Here is a 16,905-nt window from a genome sequence, read left to right on the forward strand (position 1 = left end):
TTTTCCTGTTTCTACTTTCACTTTTTTGGACACATTCTCATTTTTAAAGTCCCTGTATTGATATGCCTCTTCTAAAGCATAACTTCTTCCTTGCTGATCATATTAGAGAAGCCAAAATATAACTGGAGTAATAAAAGCTAGCTTTTGATTTTATTATGTAAGATACTACCTTATTGTTAGTTTCATATGGTTGGTTAAGGAAACATGGATTGACTTCAACTATTTACTAATATTCATGTGTTTTGAATGTGTGCTTTTCATAAATAATAAGTAGTACTTTGTGTTGTTATTCAAGATCATAAATATTTTTTTGTTTACTTTTAGGTATTTTTGCAAGGAAGTTGGATTTTATGTTTGGTTGCATTTAAATATACTTTGAATATTTCAGTTTTCTTTCTTAACTACTTATTAATGTATATGATATGTTGCTTGACCAGAAAAAAATTGGGTATGTCAAACTTTTAAAAGATGAATCCATTTTTAAAAAATAGATTTTATGAAAGAATCTGTTCATGAAGTAAAAGGGACACTCCATCTTACCTGCTTTGTGAAATCTATACTATTATTTGTCAGATTTACACGAGGGAAAGTATGTATTTTGGTACATTAATGAAATTTTCTATCTAAGCACTGATTAGATTTTAAAGTATGTCATGAGATCTAAGCAGAATAGACATATGCTAAGGATTGCAATTAATGTCTTTGAACTTCATTATTGCATGTGATTGCTGCCAGTTAACTTTTCTAATAGTTAAGAAATGAAATAGTTTGGCACAGAGCACATACTAAAATAAATAATCACAGAATCTGTTCCCTTAGTGATGATTGCTGCTGTTGGTTTTCTCTTAGAAATTTTATTGTAATGCCCCCTTGAAAATAAGTACAGTTCTTGAACAAAGCATGAATTATCTTTACATCATTTCCATTGACTAAACTGATTTACACTAAGCACTGCTAACCTAAGTATTACTCAAAATACGATACTGTAGTAATTCTTGAATACACTTGAGCCTGCTGAACATTTTAAATCCTTAATATTGGGGAAAAGTGGTAGAAAACTTGACACATCCCATACCTTGTAGTAGAAAGGAGACTCATAGATTGTTGAAGAACATAGGAGATAAAATTATAATGCTTTTAAGATTTCAAGTAACTGCTCTAAAATAATTCTTACACAATGTTAAACACACACAATCATGTATAAAATTTTGACTTTTACTGGTTTCAGTTGAGAGAAATTCTTATTATTTTGTGGTGGTACTTGCTTTGTGCATGCTAGGCAAGTACTTGGTCCCACTGAGCTACATTCCCAATCCCAGAGAAACTTTAAAGCATCTTAACCAGAGTACTAGTGTTAAGTTGGAGTTTGCTAATAGTTTTTAATAATAGACTGATAGGTATCTGATACAAGTCTAACCAAAATCAGCTCAGAAAACAATATGATAGAAGTGGCTATGGAGGCCTGTGACATGAAAATGATCCAATTTTGTGTACCTGTGATCTCCACTAATCGTAGAGTAAAAAACAAAACAAAAAGACAAGGAAGTTCAGTCATGTTATTACTTGTTTTGTGTGTGTGTGATACTAGCAGTTGACCCTAGGGCAGTGATGGGGAACCTTTTAAGTTACCAAGTATCTAAATTGCAGCTCAAAATTCACATATTTATGACAGAATGCCAGCACTGCAGTTTAACCTGAGGTTTTAAATTAGGAAAAAGAAAAACTTATCTGATGCTCAGCCTTTGGGGTGACTTGGCTTGTGTGCTGACAGAGAGAGTTCTGTGTGCCCATTGTGGTACATGTGTCATAGGTTTTCCTACCATTAACTTAGAGCCTTTACTTAGGACCTAACTTATATCTCCATCCATTTTTTTAAAAAAAATGTTAAGATAGAGTCTCCTTGGGTTTCTCCAGCAGGACTAGAACTTACACTCTTTCAGCCTCAGCCTTCCAGAAGGATGGTATTAAAAGTGTGCACCATTGTGCCTGCCTCACTTTATTTAAATTTAATATTTTGCCCAAATAAAATTGCTGAATATAGCATTATAGTTTTATTGGCTCCATCTTAGAACTTTAAACTTTTGATTTTCTTTCAGTAAGTGATTCCCATGTTCTTGTTTTCACTTAGAACATTTGCACCAGTATGGGATGTGTTCAAAACTTCTACGGAAAAATTAGCAAATTGTCACTTGGATCTTGTTAGGAAATTACAGGAATTAATAAAGGAAGTTCAAAAGTATGGAGAAGAGCAAGTAAAGTCTCATAAAAAGGTATCTTTTTTTCTTGTTAAAGGATTGGTTGGTCAGTCATTTTTACACTTCAGTCATTTTGATGAATCATTTCATACCAAACAGACTAAAGAAGAAGTTGCAGGAACTCTGGAAGCTGTCCAAACCATTCAGAATATAACTCAGGCTCTCCAGAAATCCAAGGAAAATTACAATGCCAAGTGTGTAGAACAGGAGCGTCTGAAAAAAGAAGGAGCGACACAAAGAGAAATAGAAAAGGTAATTACAGTAAAAATACCACCTCTGTGATTTTGTAGGTATTTAATATGCAAGAGTGCATTTATTCTTTTGGCAATCAAAAGTGATCTCATTTTAAAGATAATGACACTGCATTTTACAATGCTTGTGACTTACAGGAATAAATCTTTTAAATATATTCTCTATGGTAAACAGCAAATATGAAATTTTTTATTTCAATGATATATACAAGATATTTTTATTTACTCTATAATTTTTTTGGGGGGCTGAGGATTTTACCAGGGTCTTTTGCATGCTAGACAAATGTTCTACCACTAAGCTGCATTCTCAGCCCCTGCAAGATGTTTTTTATGGAAAAATAAATGGTAATATTGGTTGGTATGAGTTTTAATGAGGTAAAAATTTTTGAAGCAGTATTTTAGTATATTTAGAAAAATATAGAAACTTGAAGATAAACTTTACATGTATGTTGTAGATGATTGATTGCTGACTATGAACACATTTATGTTACATTGTGATGAAGAACAGACCTTTTCTTCCATTCACATTTTAATTGAAAGTAGTTGTTTTTTCCCCTTCAAAAATACTGTTTTTTGCTGTAGAATAGTATATTCCATTTAGGAATAAGCCATTGGGAGTGATAATTTTGAAAGCTTTATACAGTATTTAAACCATTGGTGAAAAAAGAAGAAATTATATTGATAGTGTGATTATGACTGTAAAATTATATATACAATGGGCAAAAACTAGGAAAGTCAGCAGGGAATGGAATTTGGTATACTGTATTTCCTTTAATGTTTGTATATTAAGCAGAAATTGGGAGTGGAAGGGAAAAGAAGAGGTACAGTTAAGTTCATGAAAAACTCTTTGTTTCAAACCCAGTGCTTGTGAGTAAAACATAAAAAGAGAAAACAAAATTAACAGGGTTCACAGTGAAGATTATTATTTCTGTGGTCCAGACATTCAAAATGACATGTAAAGACTGATTATATAAGCATGTGTAAGTCCTAAGGTAGGCAGTAAAATTTGATGTGGTGGTGCATAAAGGAGCAGATGTTCCCCTTAGTTATTTTTTGTTTATTTGTTTTGTTTTGTTTTTTTGAGGCTAGTGTGGAACTCATGACCCTCCTGCCTTAGCCTCCCAAGTACTAGAATTACAAATGTATGCCAGATACTCCTTTTGAGCAGAGGCACAAAGAGCCTGGCTCATTCCGTGGGTAAAAAACGAGGACTAGACTGCTGACTAGATTAAAACCTTGTTGGGAGGTTGAGGATTTAGAGAAACAAGGTATAAAAATATAATCCTGAGGCAGAAACAAGCCAGGGAACCAATACGACTATTTTGCCCATGTCCGCAGTATTACAGGAAGTAATTAAAAACTTTGCTTCTAGGACTGAGACTAAATTGGGTCTTTGGAGGGCTGGCAGGAGATATCCTGAGAACTGCTAGATAGGGATGGAAAAGCATAAAGGATAAAGCATAACAATTTAAGGAGGTGCTCTTTACATTATAGTAGATGCTGTGCAGACAGGAGAGGGGGCAAAAAGAAAAAAAAAAAAGAATCAAAGACCTTCCTAAAAGCACATCTAAGAGACCTAATGCTGAAACAACCAGCCAATAAATTTAATAATTGGAATATGGGAAGAAATTGAGGTATTGCTTTTAAGTATGATTGTATCACTGAAGAATAAAAGAACATGCTGGATGCGGCACTGCATACCTGTAATCCCATCAGGCTGAGGCAGGAAGATCACTGTGAGTTCAAGGCCACCATAGACTTGACTACACAAGGGTTCAAGGCCAGCCTGAGATATGTAGCAAGACCATGTCTTAGAAAGAGAGGGAAAGGGAGAGAGTTAATAATTTACTGTTGCACACTATGTATAATACTTCTTTCCTACAAGGGATATTTCTTGTTTGCAAAATATATAGATATAGTTCCTAATTACTTTCTAAAATTGCTTCTGCATCCTTTTATATGATATCCCTAGTTTTCTTTAAATTTGATATTGTCATTGTTAAAACAGCTTGTAAATCAACAAATTCTTTTTACATTTTTATTAATTTTTAAAATTTTATGTTTTAGTAAGTGCTTTTTGAGTTAGTTTTCCAGGATGCTTCTTTAAAGTTGGTATGTAATTCCCATAAATTTTGGCATATTGGTGTTACATTTCAAGAGTGAAAGCTACTATGAAAAAAAATAGAATTTAAAGCCCCTTCTCTCTTTCTTCAAATAAAGATAAGTGAAAATTTACAGTTTCCTGGTAACAGAGAGTCCCTGTTTACAACTTTGAGGTGACAATTTGGTGGTTATTAAGTTTGTATCCAGTAAGTTTGTATGCTGAGGTGAATAACTAGACTAAGATTCATGGTGAGAATAGTGTAGGAAGAAAAAAAGTCACAAAAATTCGTTGGTGTAAAAATATTAAGTTATTATTTTTACCTTTCTTAATTCAAGAATGACTTGAGTAGTGAAACTATTTGTGTGTGTGTGTGTGTGATACTGGGAATCGAACTCATGACCTCATGCTTGCCAGGGCAGGTGCTTATGCCGCTAACCTAAATCCCCAGCTCCAAGTAGTGAAACTGTTAACAATTCTAGAGACTATCTGAGTATAATAAGAAATAAGATTTTTTTTTCTCTCACACATTCCTATGTAATGTGATGTACAGTGTTGTGAAATAATTACTTTGTTTATAGCCTAGAAGTGCAGGTCTTCTAGATGTTTCTTCAGAAATTCATATTTTATTTCTTTTAGTTTATAAAGTTCTAGTCAAACATAGTAGCGCAGGCCTGTGATCCCAGCACTCAGGAGCTGAGGCAGATACTAGCCTGAACTACATTGGGATACCTTGTTTCAAAAGCAACAAAAAATTTACATGTCAACAAAAAGCTATTATCCATAATACACCATATGTATTTATTTGGGAAAACTCATTATAGAAAGATACTTGATTTTTTTTCAGCTTTAAGTTTATTTGAGCTGTATGTTTAGAATAGATTCTTGCCTTACAAAGAGAGATCGTAAGAAAGATTTCATGAAATGAATTACTTCTAAAGCATAGATAGTACAGGTTTTTTTTTTTAACTTTTCATTTGGATTCTCCTTGCAAATTATATATGGCTCCAGGAATGATCACAACTTGTACTCTTCATGAGTAGGTGACCCTTAAATTATTAAGCAGTAATAGGCAGCAGAGAAAATGAATGGGATGAGGAATACTCAAGGGATTACTAGTGTAGCTATTATTTTTGCTAGATTATCACTAAAAATTACCCTGTGGGGGTTGGGCATGCTGGCGCATGCCTGGAGGCTGAGGCAAGAGGATTGCCTCTTATATAGTAAGTTTAGGGCCAGCCCAAACTGCATAGTAAGACCTTGTATCCAAAAAAATTTTACTCTATGTATTGTAGATTATTGATTGCTTTTGTACAATCTGAAAATGTAGGTAGTTTTAAGAAACATATGAAATCTTTCTTGCATCAGGAAAATCCAAAAGAAAATCCATATAATATGTTTTTTATAATTGTTTCTAAAATAAATTCTAGCGAACGTGATTGTCTGTGTTTCCTGGGAAGGTGCTTATTAGTAAACTCTAACCATCTCATTTAATTGTGGTTGAACAGGAATAGGATGTTAGAGAAAGAATAGTAACAGTGGTATAAAATAATGTGAAATAGCTAGACAGAAAAATAATTACAATGATAATTTAAAAGAAATCTACAGAAACAAAGGAGAAAATTGTTACAGGTTTTAGTCACTTTGAGAGAAAGTGACAACTGGATAACTCAATGAAAATCAGTAGCTCCTATATCTTTATATAATAGCAAAATTTAATGATGCATGTTTTTTATATTCCTTGTTAGAAAACAGCAAAAATAGATGATATTGTTTGATTTGTAAATTTAACTAATCAAGGATTTTATCTAAGGATTTCATCATTACTATAGCTTTAAAAAATAGATGGTATTCCTAATTTTAAAAAAATTTGTATAGATATGTATATATAACACATCTTAATTCTTTTTACTTCCTCTTTCCTCCCCTTCAAATTTTAAGAATGAGAGGACAATGTAAATCTCAAATATATGGTCAAATAGGTAATAAATGGTAGAAGTGAAATTTTGATTTCTCCTGGATCCAAGACTACTTTTACTTACACTGCATGGTTAAATAGCATTCTGTATTTTATTTTATTTTTGTCTTTTTGAGAAGGGTTTCGCTGTGCAGTTCAGGCTGACCTTGAATTCACTGTGTAGCCCAGGCTGGCCTCACTCACAGTGGTCCTCCTGCCTTAGCTTCCTTAGTGCTAGGATTACAAGCGTACACTACCATGTTCACCCTGGCATTATGTATTTAAGAAGATAGAAAAGTATATAACATACACATTTATATATTTTAGAGAAGTTACGAAGTTGACTATTTACACAGGAACACTATAAATTTACTTACCAATCTCAAGCCTCAGGCAATGTTCTGCTTTTAATTCTTGTTCTAAGATGCTTTGTAGGTGAAGATAATTGTATATGTATATGTATGCATGTGTGTGTATATATATATATATATCTCAACTGTACCCTGATTTATTAGTTTCCAGCTTTTCTTGGCTTTTTTTTCTCCTTAGCAATATTTTTAATCACCTAGTCATATTACCTCTTGTGTCCTCCACAACATGGTTTAAAACATTTTTCATTCTCATTAAGGTCCCAAGCCTACTTTTTCCTTTCGTAGATGTCCTGTTACCTCATAAAGAAAATGGAAATCTTCCTATCTAGAGATTCTTCAACTGGTCTGTCTTTGCTCCTTTGGTATAAACTCTTATTTATTCAAATTCTTTACTAACACCCTCGTTCTTCCTGTGTCTAAACTGAAGCAGTCCTTTGAAAACATGTTTCTTGATAGCCATGAGTCCTATCCTACAAGCTACACATCCTTTTTTTCTCTATGCAAATCTCTCTTCCTCGGAATTTATCATCTTTCATTGTTTTCTACCTGTTTATGGCTGTTCATGTGTAGGTTGATCTTTATGAAATCCTTTATGGAAAGTCCGCTCTATGATTTCCTTCAGATTCCTCATATTTAATGTAATATTACATTTTTATTGACTAAGTCTCTTTGATAAAACTAGAGCTGTAATATTGCAGTAAGAATTTAAAAAATTTTTTTGCCTAAAAAATAGGCAAAGATTGATCAAGAACAAGTTTTATTGGGTTGGTGAAACATAATGGAAACTAGAAAACACCAAATACTTAACTTTTAAGCTAGATATGTGGACTTTAATCAAACATTAAATGGAGTATGTGTATGTTTGAAGTAGGGAAGAAGAAAGACTCATCAGTATAGTGTGTCAGACATGTTCTCATGGCATTGTCACATTTTTGTATATTGAATTTATTTTCAGTGTGTTAATATGCTTAGTAGCACTGTGCCATTATGTGGTTATATAATTTTACTCTGCGTAATAAAAATCAGTATTTTAATTTCTCACAGTATGTTTCATCAGACAGAAAGAGGAGTCATTAATTTCTGAGTTATATGTGGGTACAACAAAAACATGATTAAGGCAGGCTTGACCCCAGGTGTTAAAGTGAGTTGTGTGTCATGTTGAACACCTAAAGTATATTTTGTTATTTCGCATTAACTTATATAGAGAAAAAAGGTTAATGTGCAGTTAAAAAATGTTTTTTTTCTGTTGCAGGCAGCTGTTAAATCTAAAAAAGCTACAGATACCTATAAACTCTATGTGGAAAGATATGCATTAGCAAAAGCCGATTTTGAACAGAAAATGACAGAAACAGCTCAGGTTGGTTTTTTGTTTTTTGTGTATTTTTTTGGCTTTTTGAGACAGGGTCTCGCTATGCAGTTCAAGCTGGCCTTGGGCTCACTTTGTAGCCCAAACTGGTCTTGAACTTACAAATGATTCTCCTGCCTCAGCCTCCCAAATGCTGGGATTACTGGAGTGCGCCACCACCCCCGGCTCAGGTTGGTATTTTTAATGCGGTAGATTGAAATCAGAATACTTAACATTACTGTGTACTAATGAAACAGAACTTTTCTCTTACATAATTTTTTAGTATTAGAAATTTTAAGACATAATTTTGATGTTCTAAAAATGCTATTTAAAAATTTGCATCTTGTTTGTGAGATTGAAGACCAAGATTCAATAATGGTAATGTCATAAGGAATTATTCAGATAGATCAGAAGAGAATGTTGAAAGATAAATGAGGAAAATGAAGGCATTGGTAGATGATAAATAAATGTTGTTAGACTTGTGTGTTGATTTTAAGATTTATTTTTGCCTGAGAAGAAAACTGGGAGTGACTCAGTGTTAACTTTGTACCAGTAAGTAAAATAATGTAAAAACCCTGTTCTCGTAGAACTTTATATTTTACGAGGGAAAGATAGATGATAAAAATGCTTTTGGGGCTGGGGATTTAGCTCAGCAGCGTAAGTGCCTGCTTTTCAAGTGCATGGTCGTGAGTTCGATCCCCGGTACCGATTAAAAAAAAAAAAAGATGCCTAAAAATGCTTTTCTGTAAGGTTGGGATAATTTATATCTAATTTGAAGTTTTTAGAGTTCTAGTTCAAGACTTAAAGTATGTGCCTAACATTTCTACTCCCATCCTTTTTACCCTTTTTTAAAAATTTTTTCTTCCTTAGCAGCTATTATTATCCAAGATACCAGTAAATTCATTTTTTTGTTATTAGGGCAGATTGGGTATGCTAAGTTGACAAATACCCTAAAAAATCTCAGTAGCTTGCAGCATCAAAGATTTCTTTCTCAACACTGTGTGTTCATCATGGTGGGCTGCAACTGTGGTACAGAACTTAATAGTTGGAATCTCTTTGTGTCTTCGGGGCTATAAATAGAGAAGCTCACTGCCTCTTTTATGCACATTCTTGCCTCTTATTCTCCACCAAAATGTATATGTGTATTTTTGGGGGGAGAGGGAGTACCAGGAGTTGAACTTACAACCTTATACTTGCCAGGCAGCAAAATTTATGTTTTATTGAGAGCAGGGATTGATTTGTTTGCTGCCATAGCCTCAGTTTTTAGGATAGTTTTCAGCTTTGGTGGGCATTCAGTAAGTATGAAAGACAAACTTTATAAATCTGATATTTTGAATTCTAGTTCTTTGTTCTTTTCATATGAAGAAATAAATGACTTACATCTCAGAAACCAAAAGGCTTGCGTGCTTATATGTATGCAGGCATCCATCTGTACCTACAGATGGCATAGGCACTACGCTAGATGCTTGATACATTCAGTGTATATGTTAAGCAACACAACTCCTTGCTCTAGATAGAATTTAAAGTGTAGAGGACTGACATATATATTAAATACTTGCTTAAACATAAAAGTTACAAATTACTAAACATATACTAAAGGAAAAGACTATACTCCATAAGATAGAATACCCAGGGGTGACCTAACTTGTTAGGGAGCTGGAAGACTTTTTTGGTAGAGGTGACATTTAAAACTGAAATTTGAATAATGAGTGGGAGACTAAGGACAAGAATGTTCAAGCTTTGGGACCATGGATACAAAGGCCTACAGGGGTTAAGGAGACATAGTAAAACAATTATGGGGATATGGTGGGGAGAAATGAGAAATGAAAATGGTTGAAGAAATAAGAATAGATTTTAGCAAGGATTTAGGTTTTTCTTTAAAGAATGCTGAAGGCCACTGTAAGGTTTTAGGCAAAGATAAGACATGCATAATCTGATCTGCTTTTTAAAAGAAACTTGGCAGCCAGGCATGGTGGCATACTCCTATAATCCCAGCACTTGGGAGGCTGAGGCAGGAGGATCATTGCAAGTTCGAGATCAACCTGGGCTACAAAGTGAACTCAGAGCTAGCCTGAATGGCATAGCAAGACCCTGTCTCAAAAAGACAAAAAAAAAGAAAGAAAGAAACGTGACAATTTTGTGAAGAATAGATTATAGTAGGGTGAGTTGGGGGTTGAGTTTAGATAGATGAGAAGGGCCGTATGGTCATTTTGGAGGAGGAAAGAAGCAAATGTATTAGAAATGGCAGGGATTGGGTAAGTAGAGATGTGAGAGAGATAAAGTAACTTCTAAATTTTGACTTACAGGTTTATATGAATGGAGCGAAATGGGAAAGACTTGATAAACAGCTGTTAGTTTGATGAGTAGAAAAGGAATCAGATGTTCAGTTTTGAGCATATTAATTTTGAGATGTTTATGAGGTACCTATAGAAAAATACTAAGTAGGCAGAATGTATTTATTCATAGTCGCTTACAATTCTGAATCTCCAAAGTTCTGAAAACTGATTTTTTTCTCTAACTCATTAGGTAATAAAACCGACCTGAAATAATATGAAACAGTTTATAGTCCTTCTGTTGCTTACGCTGAACATACATTTTCCTTTAAAAGTGTTAGTGTTGGATAAATACGTTTAATAAACAGGTGCTATTGCCTTTCTTGCTGATAGTATTATAAAATATATACTTTTTAAAATAATGTGCATCTTTATTTTAAACACTGAAAAAATTTTATATTTGGAAGCACGACTGGTCTCAAAGATTTTGAATAAAGGATTATGAGACTATTAAAATAGAGTGTTGTCTTAGTTGCTTTCCTCATCATTAGGACAAAATATCCAACACCCAAAGGAGGAGAAGAACTAGAATTCAAAATATTCAGCACTTAAAGGAGGAGAGCTTTACTAATCCAGTCTTCTTCCAAAAACCCTGCCTCTGAGCACATGACACTTGGGGGACATCCAAATATAAACCGTAACAAATGTCAGTACATAAAGCCATGATGACTTTGCCTTTTGTTAGTGTGTGGGAGAGAAAGGACTTTAGTACTAATATCTGAGAGACTTATAACTGACAGTGTAGAGGAAAAGATGCTGACATGCGAATAGATGCCAAATTAAAAAACTGGCGAGTGTCATGTCTTGGCAGCTATGAAAAGATAATGCTTCAAGAAAGGGTTAATGTCAAAAGAGGTTCCAATTCTACTGAGAAAGAAAGTTTAAATTCTTGTAGCAGATGAGGTCATTGAAGATTTCACTAGTATTGTTGGCCTTTTAAATCCTTGGGAACACTCATTGAAAAATATTTTGAAAAATAACAGATTTATCGAGCTAAAATTCATATACCACACAATCTAGAAACTTCTAAAGATTCAGTACATTTTTGCACATTGACAGAGTTGTACAGCCGTGACCACAATCAAATTTAGATTATTTTTGTTACCTGGAAACAAAATACTCTACCTACTCTCTGTCATGTCCCAACCCCTCCCCTCCAAATGTGGATGACCACTGAGCTACTCTCTATCTTCATAGCTTTTCCTGTTAAGGAGCACTTATTTATAAGGCAATAATTGCTGATTTGTTATTTTCTTATTTTTTTTATTTGCACATTTTTACTGATCAAAGTGTTTGCCCTGAAATTGTTAGAAAAATCAAAATTAGAGTTTGCTAGGATCAAGGCTTTTTGTTTTGTTGATATTTTAGAAAACTTTTCAATGGACATCTTTTTGTCGTCTTGTTTTTTTTCAAAGTAGCATTTTACTTTTTAATTCTGCTGTGTCAAAGTGAAAATACTAGTTTATCTGAATAGATGTAGGACTTATGAAAAATAGTGTTATTCATTGTTCATGTGTTAACTTGTTTTCTTGTGTTTTTAATTGGATTGCCTTTCTATTTCTCTGTCTCTCTCCCTCTTATCTCCTATACACACACAACTGCCCAGCAGGAACTATTGTTTCTTCATTAGAAAATAGGCTATCTTTTTTTAAAGAGTAGATTTTAATTCTGTTTATGTAGAAATCAAAAGAATCCTTTTGCTTCTCCACTTTCATTGTTTTTCAGGTCACACATGCTACCCTATCCCAGTGGGGAAGAACCTCACAGTATAGTGAGGATCAGAGTTGGGTGGTAGGTCCTGTATTTGCTAGTGAGAAAGAAATTGAGACCCTGGGGTGAGAGAAGTTTGAATTTACTTAGGGTATTTATGAGTTTAAGTTTTTAATTTGAGTTGAAAATAAGAAGAGCTGAAATTGTAGCTGTTCTTTATGCTTACACTTTTTACCACTATTAGTTCATAGGGTACCTGAAAAAATTTGGAACATGATGAGACTTGACTGCTTTGTCAGATAAGGAGTTTTAGAATTACTTTTATATGTCTTTAGTAGCTAACAGAATTTTTCTTTTAAAAACAATAATGATATATGTGAACACGGTAAATTTAACGTTACAAGGAGGAAAATTCTATCTGATTAGTGTAGGGAAGTACATTTATACTTAAACATTTGAGAGACAAGCTGCTTATTTTTCCATTGCTGAATTACTGAGTTTAATAGTTGCTGATTTTGAGGAATTATGGTAGTAATGCCCCCTTCTGCACAGAAACTGTCACAATTTCAATTGTGTCTAAATTACACTATGAATTTTATATAGATTCATGCTGCAAGATATTTTCCAATAACTTACCATTTTGTACCTGTTTTAAAAGAAAATACCATTTCTCCCCCCCCAAAAGAAAAAAAAGGAAATACTGTTTCCTTATAGGTAATGATCATCTATATGAAATTAATAGAATTATGACCCAGTTTTACTGTATTCAATTCTGTCTTGAAGTATCTTGTTCATTAAATTGTTGTAATTTACATTGAGAATCATTTCTTACAATATGAACTTAGATGAATCAACCTGCTGAATATTCTTCAATTCTAAATATTCTTCAGTTGAGTAAATCCAGATCTTAAAATACTGATACTTTCTTTGACTTGCTAAACATTAATCACTGTGACAAGCACTCTGTTTTAACTTGGAATAAAATTGATTTTAAGTTTTTGGACTATTCTTATGTTACTACCCAAAGTGTAATTTTGCCATTACTGATTTTTTTAGGAGTTCATGCCACTTACACACATGTAGATATCATTTGGCTTGGTGATTGTTGATTGTGTAACTTACTACTAAAGAAATGTGGACATTAAATAGGAAGCGAGAGAAATTACTTTAATAAGTGAACTGGAAAAAATAGAATGAGGTAGATTCCTTACAACTGATTTAATTTGGCAAAAATGCAAAAAAAAAAAAAAAGGATAATCAGGTTTGTGCAGTAGAAATGATAAATGTATTTTGTTTTAAACTGGGTAGCTCAGCATTTCCCAGGTCCTGTTTTGAGTATTATTGTTCTGTGAGATAGTAATGTTTAGGGGAAAAGAAAAACAAAAAAAGGTTATGAGGTCAAAGAAATTTAGAAAATGCTAGACGAAGCAAAGTGAAACAAGTTTTGTTATTTCAGTATTTTTGAATTTCCAGTAACTTGGAAATTTTTTTGAATATTCAGCTGCCTTTTCCCCTACAGTAGTAGAAGATCTTATGTTTTGTTTCAAACATTTTGAAGTCCCTAGTAATCTGATGTATCCTTACTTTCCATTGAAAACTGCTACAATAGTGTGTAGGTTCTCCCAAATTTCTTTGAACATAGATTACCTCTTTTGTGGATTGTATTAACATTTCAGGGTTCAAAAGTCATTTTAGAATGTTTAGCAGACTATGAAGTTTTCAGAAGCTAATTGTTTTTCAGTTTTGGAAATTCTTTGGCTTTGGGATCTCCTTTCTCATCTGGATTGCTTTCTTTTCATTCTTTAATCATGATTATTTAACATATATCTTCACATTCTAAAAAATGTTCAAAGTTCCTTGGCCAGTGCCAAAACAATACTACAATGAAAATTTAACTTTTCTCAGTTGCTAGACCTATTTGTTTAAATCTTATGGTAATTTGTTTAATTTGGTTATCTGTATTGAAGAACTTTCTAAAATTTTTTGGCTACAGAATGTATATTTGTATTTATTTGTAGTAGGTATATAATTTTATATATTTGCTACCCAGAAATTTCAAGATATTGAAGAAACTCATCTCATTCACATAAAGGAAATTATAGGATCCTTGTCAAACGCAGTGAAGGAAATACATTTACAGATTGGACAGGTAAGTTTTTTTACTTTACACTGAATTGATTCATGAAAATTTTATATTGAATCACTCTGCCTAAAATCCATAAGTACGGTTCTGAATTGTTTCAGTTAAACAATGTATGTACATGTATTCTTTGATGGCCACCATGCATGAAAATTCAAATTGCTTTTTAAAATTAACCATGTTCTGTCCATTTTACATTGCAATTTTAAATTACCATTTTCGAATATTTCTTCAAGTTTTGCTGTTTTTAAGTTTAGGACAGCAACTTTAATAAGAGAGCTTAACTTGGTGAAATGTATTAGAAATTTAAAAGAACTTTATGATAGTTTGGGTGCATTGAAATTCAGTACAAAAAGGTGAATTCTAGTTTAAAAATCTAAAAGTATTTTCATTGTTTGTATAAGTTTTAATTATTGTAAGAATTTTGTTTCTAAAACACTGAGATGAGTACAAGAGACTGCTTTACTTCAAAGGCCATGAGGCCATATTTTAAAGGATAAAGGTAAGCAATGGTTGTTCCCTATGGACCTGATTACACTGTGAGGTAACAGCATGTCAACTATGGAAACTTCAAATACCCTTGCATCCAAAATTTTTAATTTTAATTTCTTTTTTCTGAAGTACAGTACAAGTATTTGTGGAAAATGTTATCTTTATTCTGGTTTAATAGGTTCAAGAAGAATTTATAAATAACATGGCTAATACTACAGTTGAAAGTTTGATACAGAAATTTGCTGAGTCAAAAAGCACTGGAAAGGAAAGACCTGGTAAGGTGATAAACTGCAAAGAAGCATTGTCAAATTTCCCATCTAATAACAAATATTTGCCTTTAAATGTCTGAAAAGGGTAGGTTTAACTTTATATCCTATATCTGAACCAAATGACATAATGGTCAGAGATAGTGTGCATTTTTAAATATTTTTATTGGCCAATTGTACTTGAGTAGTCACTGTTTATTTCAGTTGTCCACTTTTTGATTGGACTTTTGTTGGGGGGGGATCCTTTTTTTTTAAAGTTTTTTATATACTCTAGATATTAGTCTACTGTCTAGGAGTAGCTGACAAAGATTTTTCCCATTCTGTTAGTTGTTTGCTTTGGTTTGCAGAAACCTTTAATTTGGTGTAGTCTCATTTGTTGAGTTTCAGTGTTATTTCTTAGGCATTTGAGATCTGTTCAAAAAGTCTTTACCTATGCTTATATCTGTGTTATCTTGTAGCACATTGTTTCTATTTTAATATCTATACTCTGGTTTCTCTTTAGATTGTATATCTTTTACCTACTGTTTTAATATCCAGGTCTTTGATCTATTTTGATTTTATTTTTTTATATGATGATAGATGTGGGTCTAAATTCAGTCTTCTGCATATGTGTAACCAGTTTTCCTAGTACCATTTGTTAAAAAGTCTAACTTTCCTTCAGTGTATGATTTTAACCCCTTTGTCACAGAGAAGATAACTAAACTGCCTGTGCTTGTTTCTGCATCCTCTGTTCTGTTTCATTGATCCATATGTCTTTGTGCCAGTATCATTCTGTTTCCCATTTTTTTAAAAAAACATGTTTGAGGTGGGTGTGGTAGTGCACACCTGTAATCCCAGCACGTGGGAGGCTGAGGCAGGAGGATTGTTAAAAATTCAAGATCACCTGGGCCACAAAGTGAGCTCAGAGCCAGCATGAACTGTTTAGCGAGACTGTCTCAAAAAGATCCTCACCATTAAAAAAAAAAAAAACATGTTTGAGGTAGGTTGTCATTAAATTTCCCAGACTGGGCTCAGATGTGGAATCCTACTACTATAAAATTTTAATCCTCATTTCTCAGCCTCCCACAGTGCTGGGATTATTATAGGTATGTGCTACTGTGCTGACTAGAAATATACCCAATTTACCAAAACATGCCACTGATTTCTTTTAATATAGATGTCAGGGTTAATTAAAGATTTGTCATCTCAGAAATTTTGCTAACTCATTATGCAAGGATTGCTGAACTATTTTATTCATTTTGTTCTACAAATACATTCTCTATGAAAAAATGTAACACATTACCCACATATTTTATAAATTCTCTTCCTTGGGTTAGGTTTTTTAAGTTGCTGTATAGCAGAAATAATCCTTAAGCTAGCTGCCTGATTCTAAGTTCCAGATATATGGGTCATGTGTGTTTTGTTCCTTTTACAGTGAAGTAATGGTGTAATTACTGAGCCCTGAGTGTGCCATCATCTGTTATTGGGAATAATAGTAGAGCCGGCCTCTTGGGCTTATTGTGAGAGTTATAAGAGCTATTGGGACATTATTAAGTATTTAATAAATACTATTTTCAGAAGCCACTATGTTCCCTGATTAATAGATATACTAGGACATGTAGAAAATACCTATTATCTGAATGGTAAGAAGTAAGAGGGAGTCCAAGAGTGGTGATTCGTGCTTTCCTAGAGTCATTAAACCTAG

The 16,905-nt window shown here is 33.1% G+C and overlaps 1 protein-coding gene across 2 annotated transcripts in view; it reads left to right on the top strand.

The window, feature by feature from the left end:
* Fcho2 (FCH and mu domain containing endocytic adaptor 2) overlaps positions 1-16,905 on the top strand; it is a 102,677-nt gene that overhangs the window by 22,659 nt on the left and 63,113 nt on the right. For both annotated transcript variants that reach the window (XR_010050559.1, XM_013158196.3), the window contains exons 4-8: positions 2,129-2,270; positions 2,355-2,507; positions 8,188-8,292; positions 14,374-14,472; positions 15,134-15,230. Coding sequence is in view for 1 of the 2 variants with exons in the window: in XM_013158196.3 (XP_013013650.1) it covers positions 2,129-2,270; positions 2,355-2,507; positions 8,188-8,292; positions 14,374-14,472; positions 15,134-15,230 (596 nt within the window). In the remaining variant the exon portion in view is untranslated. The remainder of the gene's footprint in view (positions 1-2,128; positions 2,271-2,354; positions 2,508-8,187; positions 8,293-14,373; positions 14,473-15,133; positions 15,231-16,905) is intronic.

Source organism: Cavia porcellus, unplaced genomic scaffold, assembly GCF_034190915.1.
Source record: "Cavia porcellus strain 051 isolate PalLab524CR breed Dunkin Hartley unplaced genomic scaffold, mCavPor4.1 scaffold_11, whole genome shotgun sequence".
Taxonomy (NCBI): domain Eukaryota; kingdom Metazoa; phylum Chordata; class Mammalia; order Rodentia; family Caviidae; genus Cavia; species Cavia porcellus.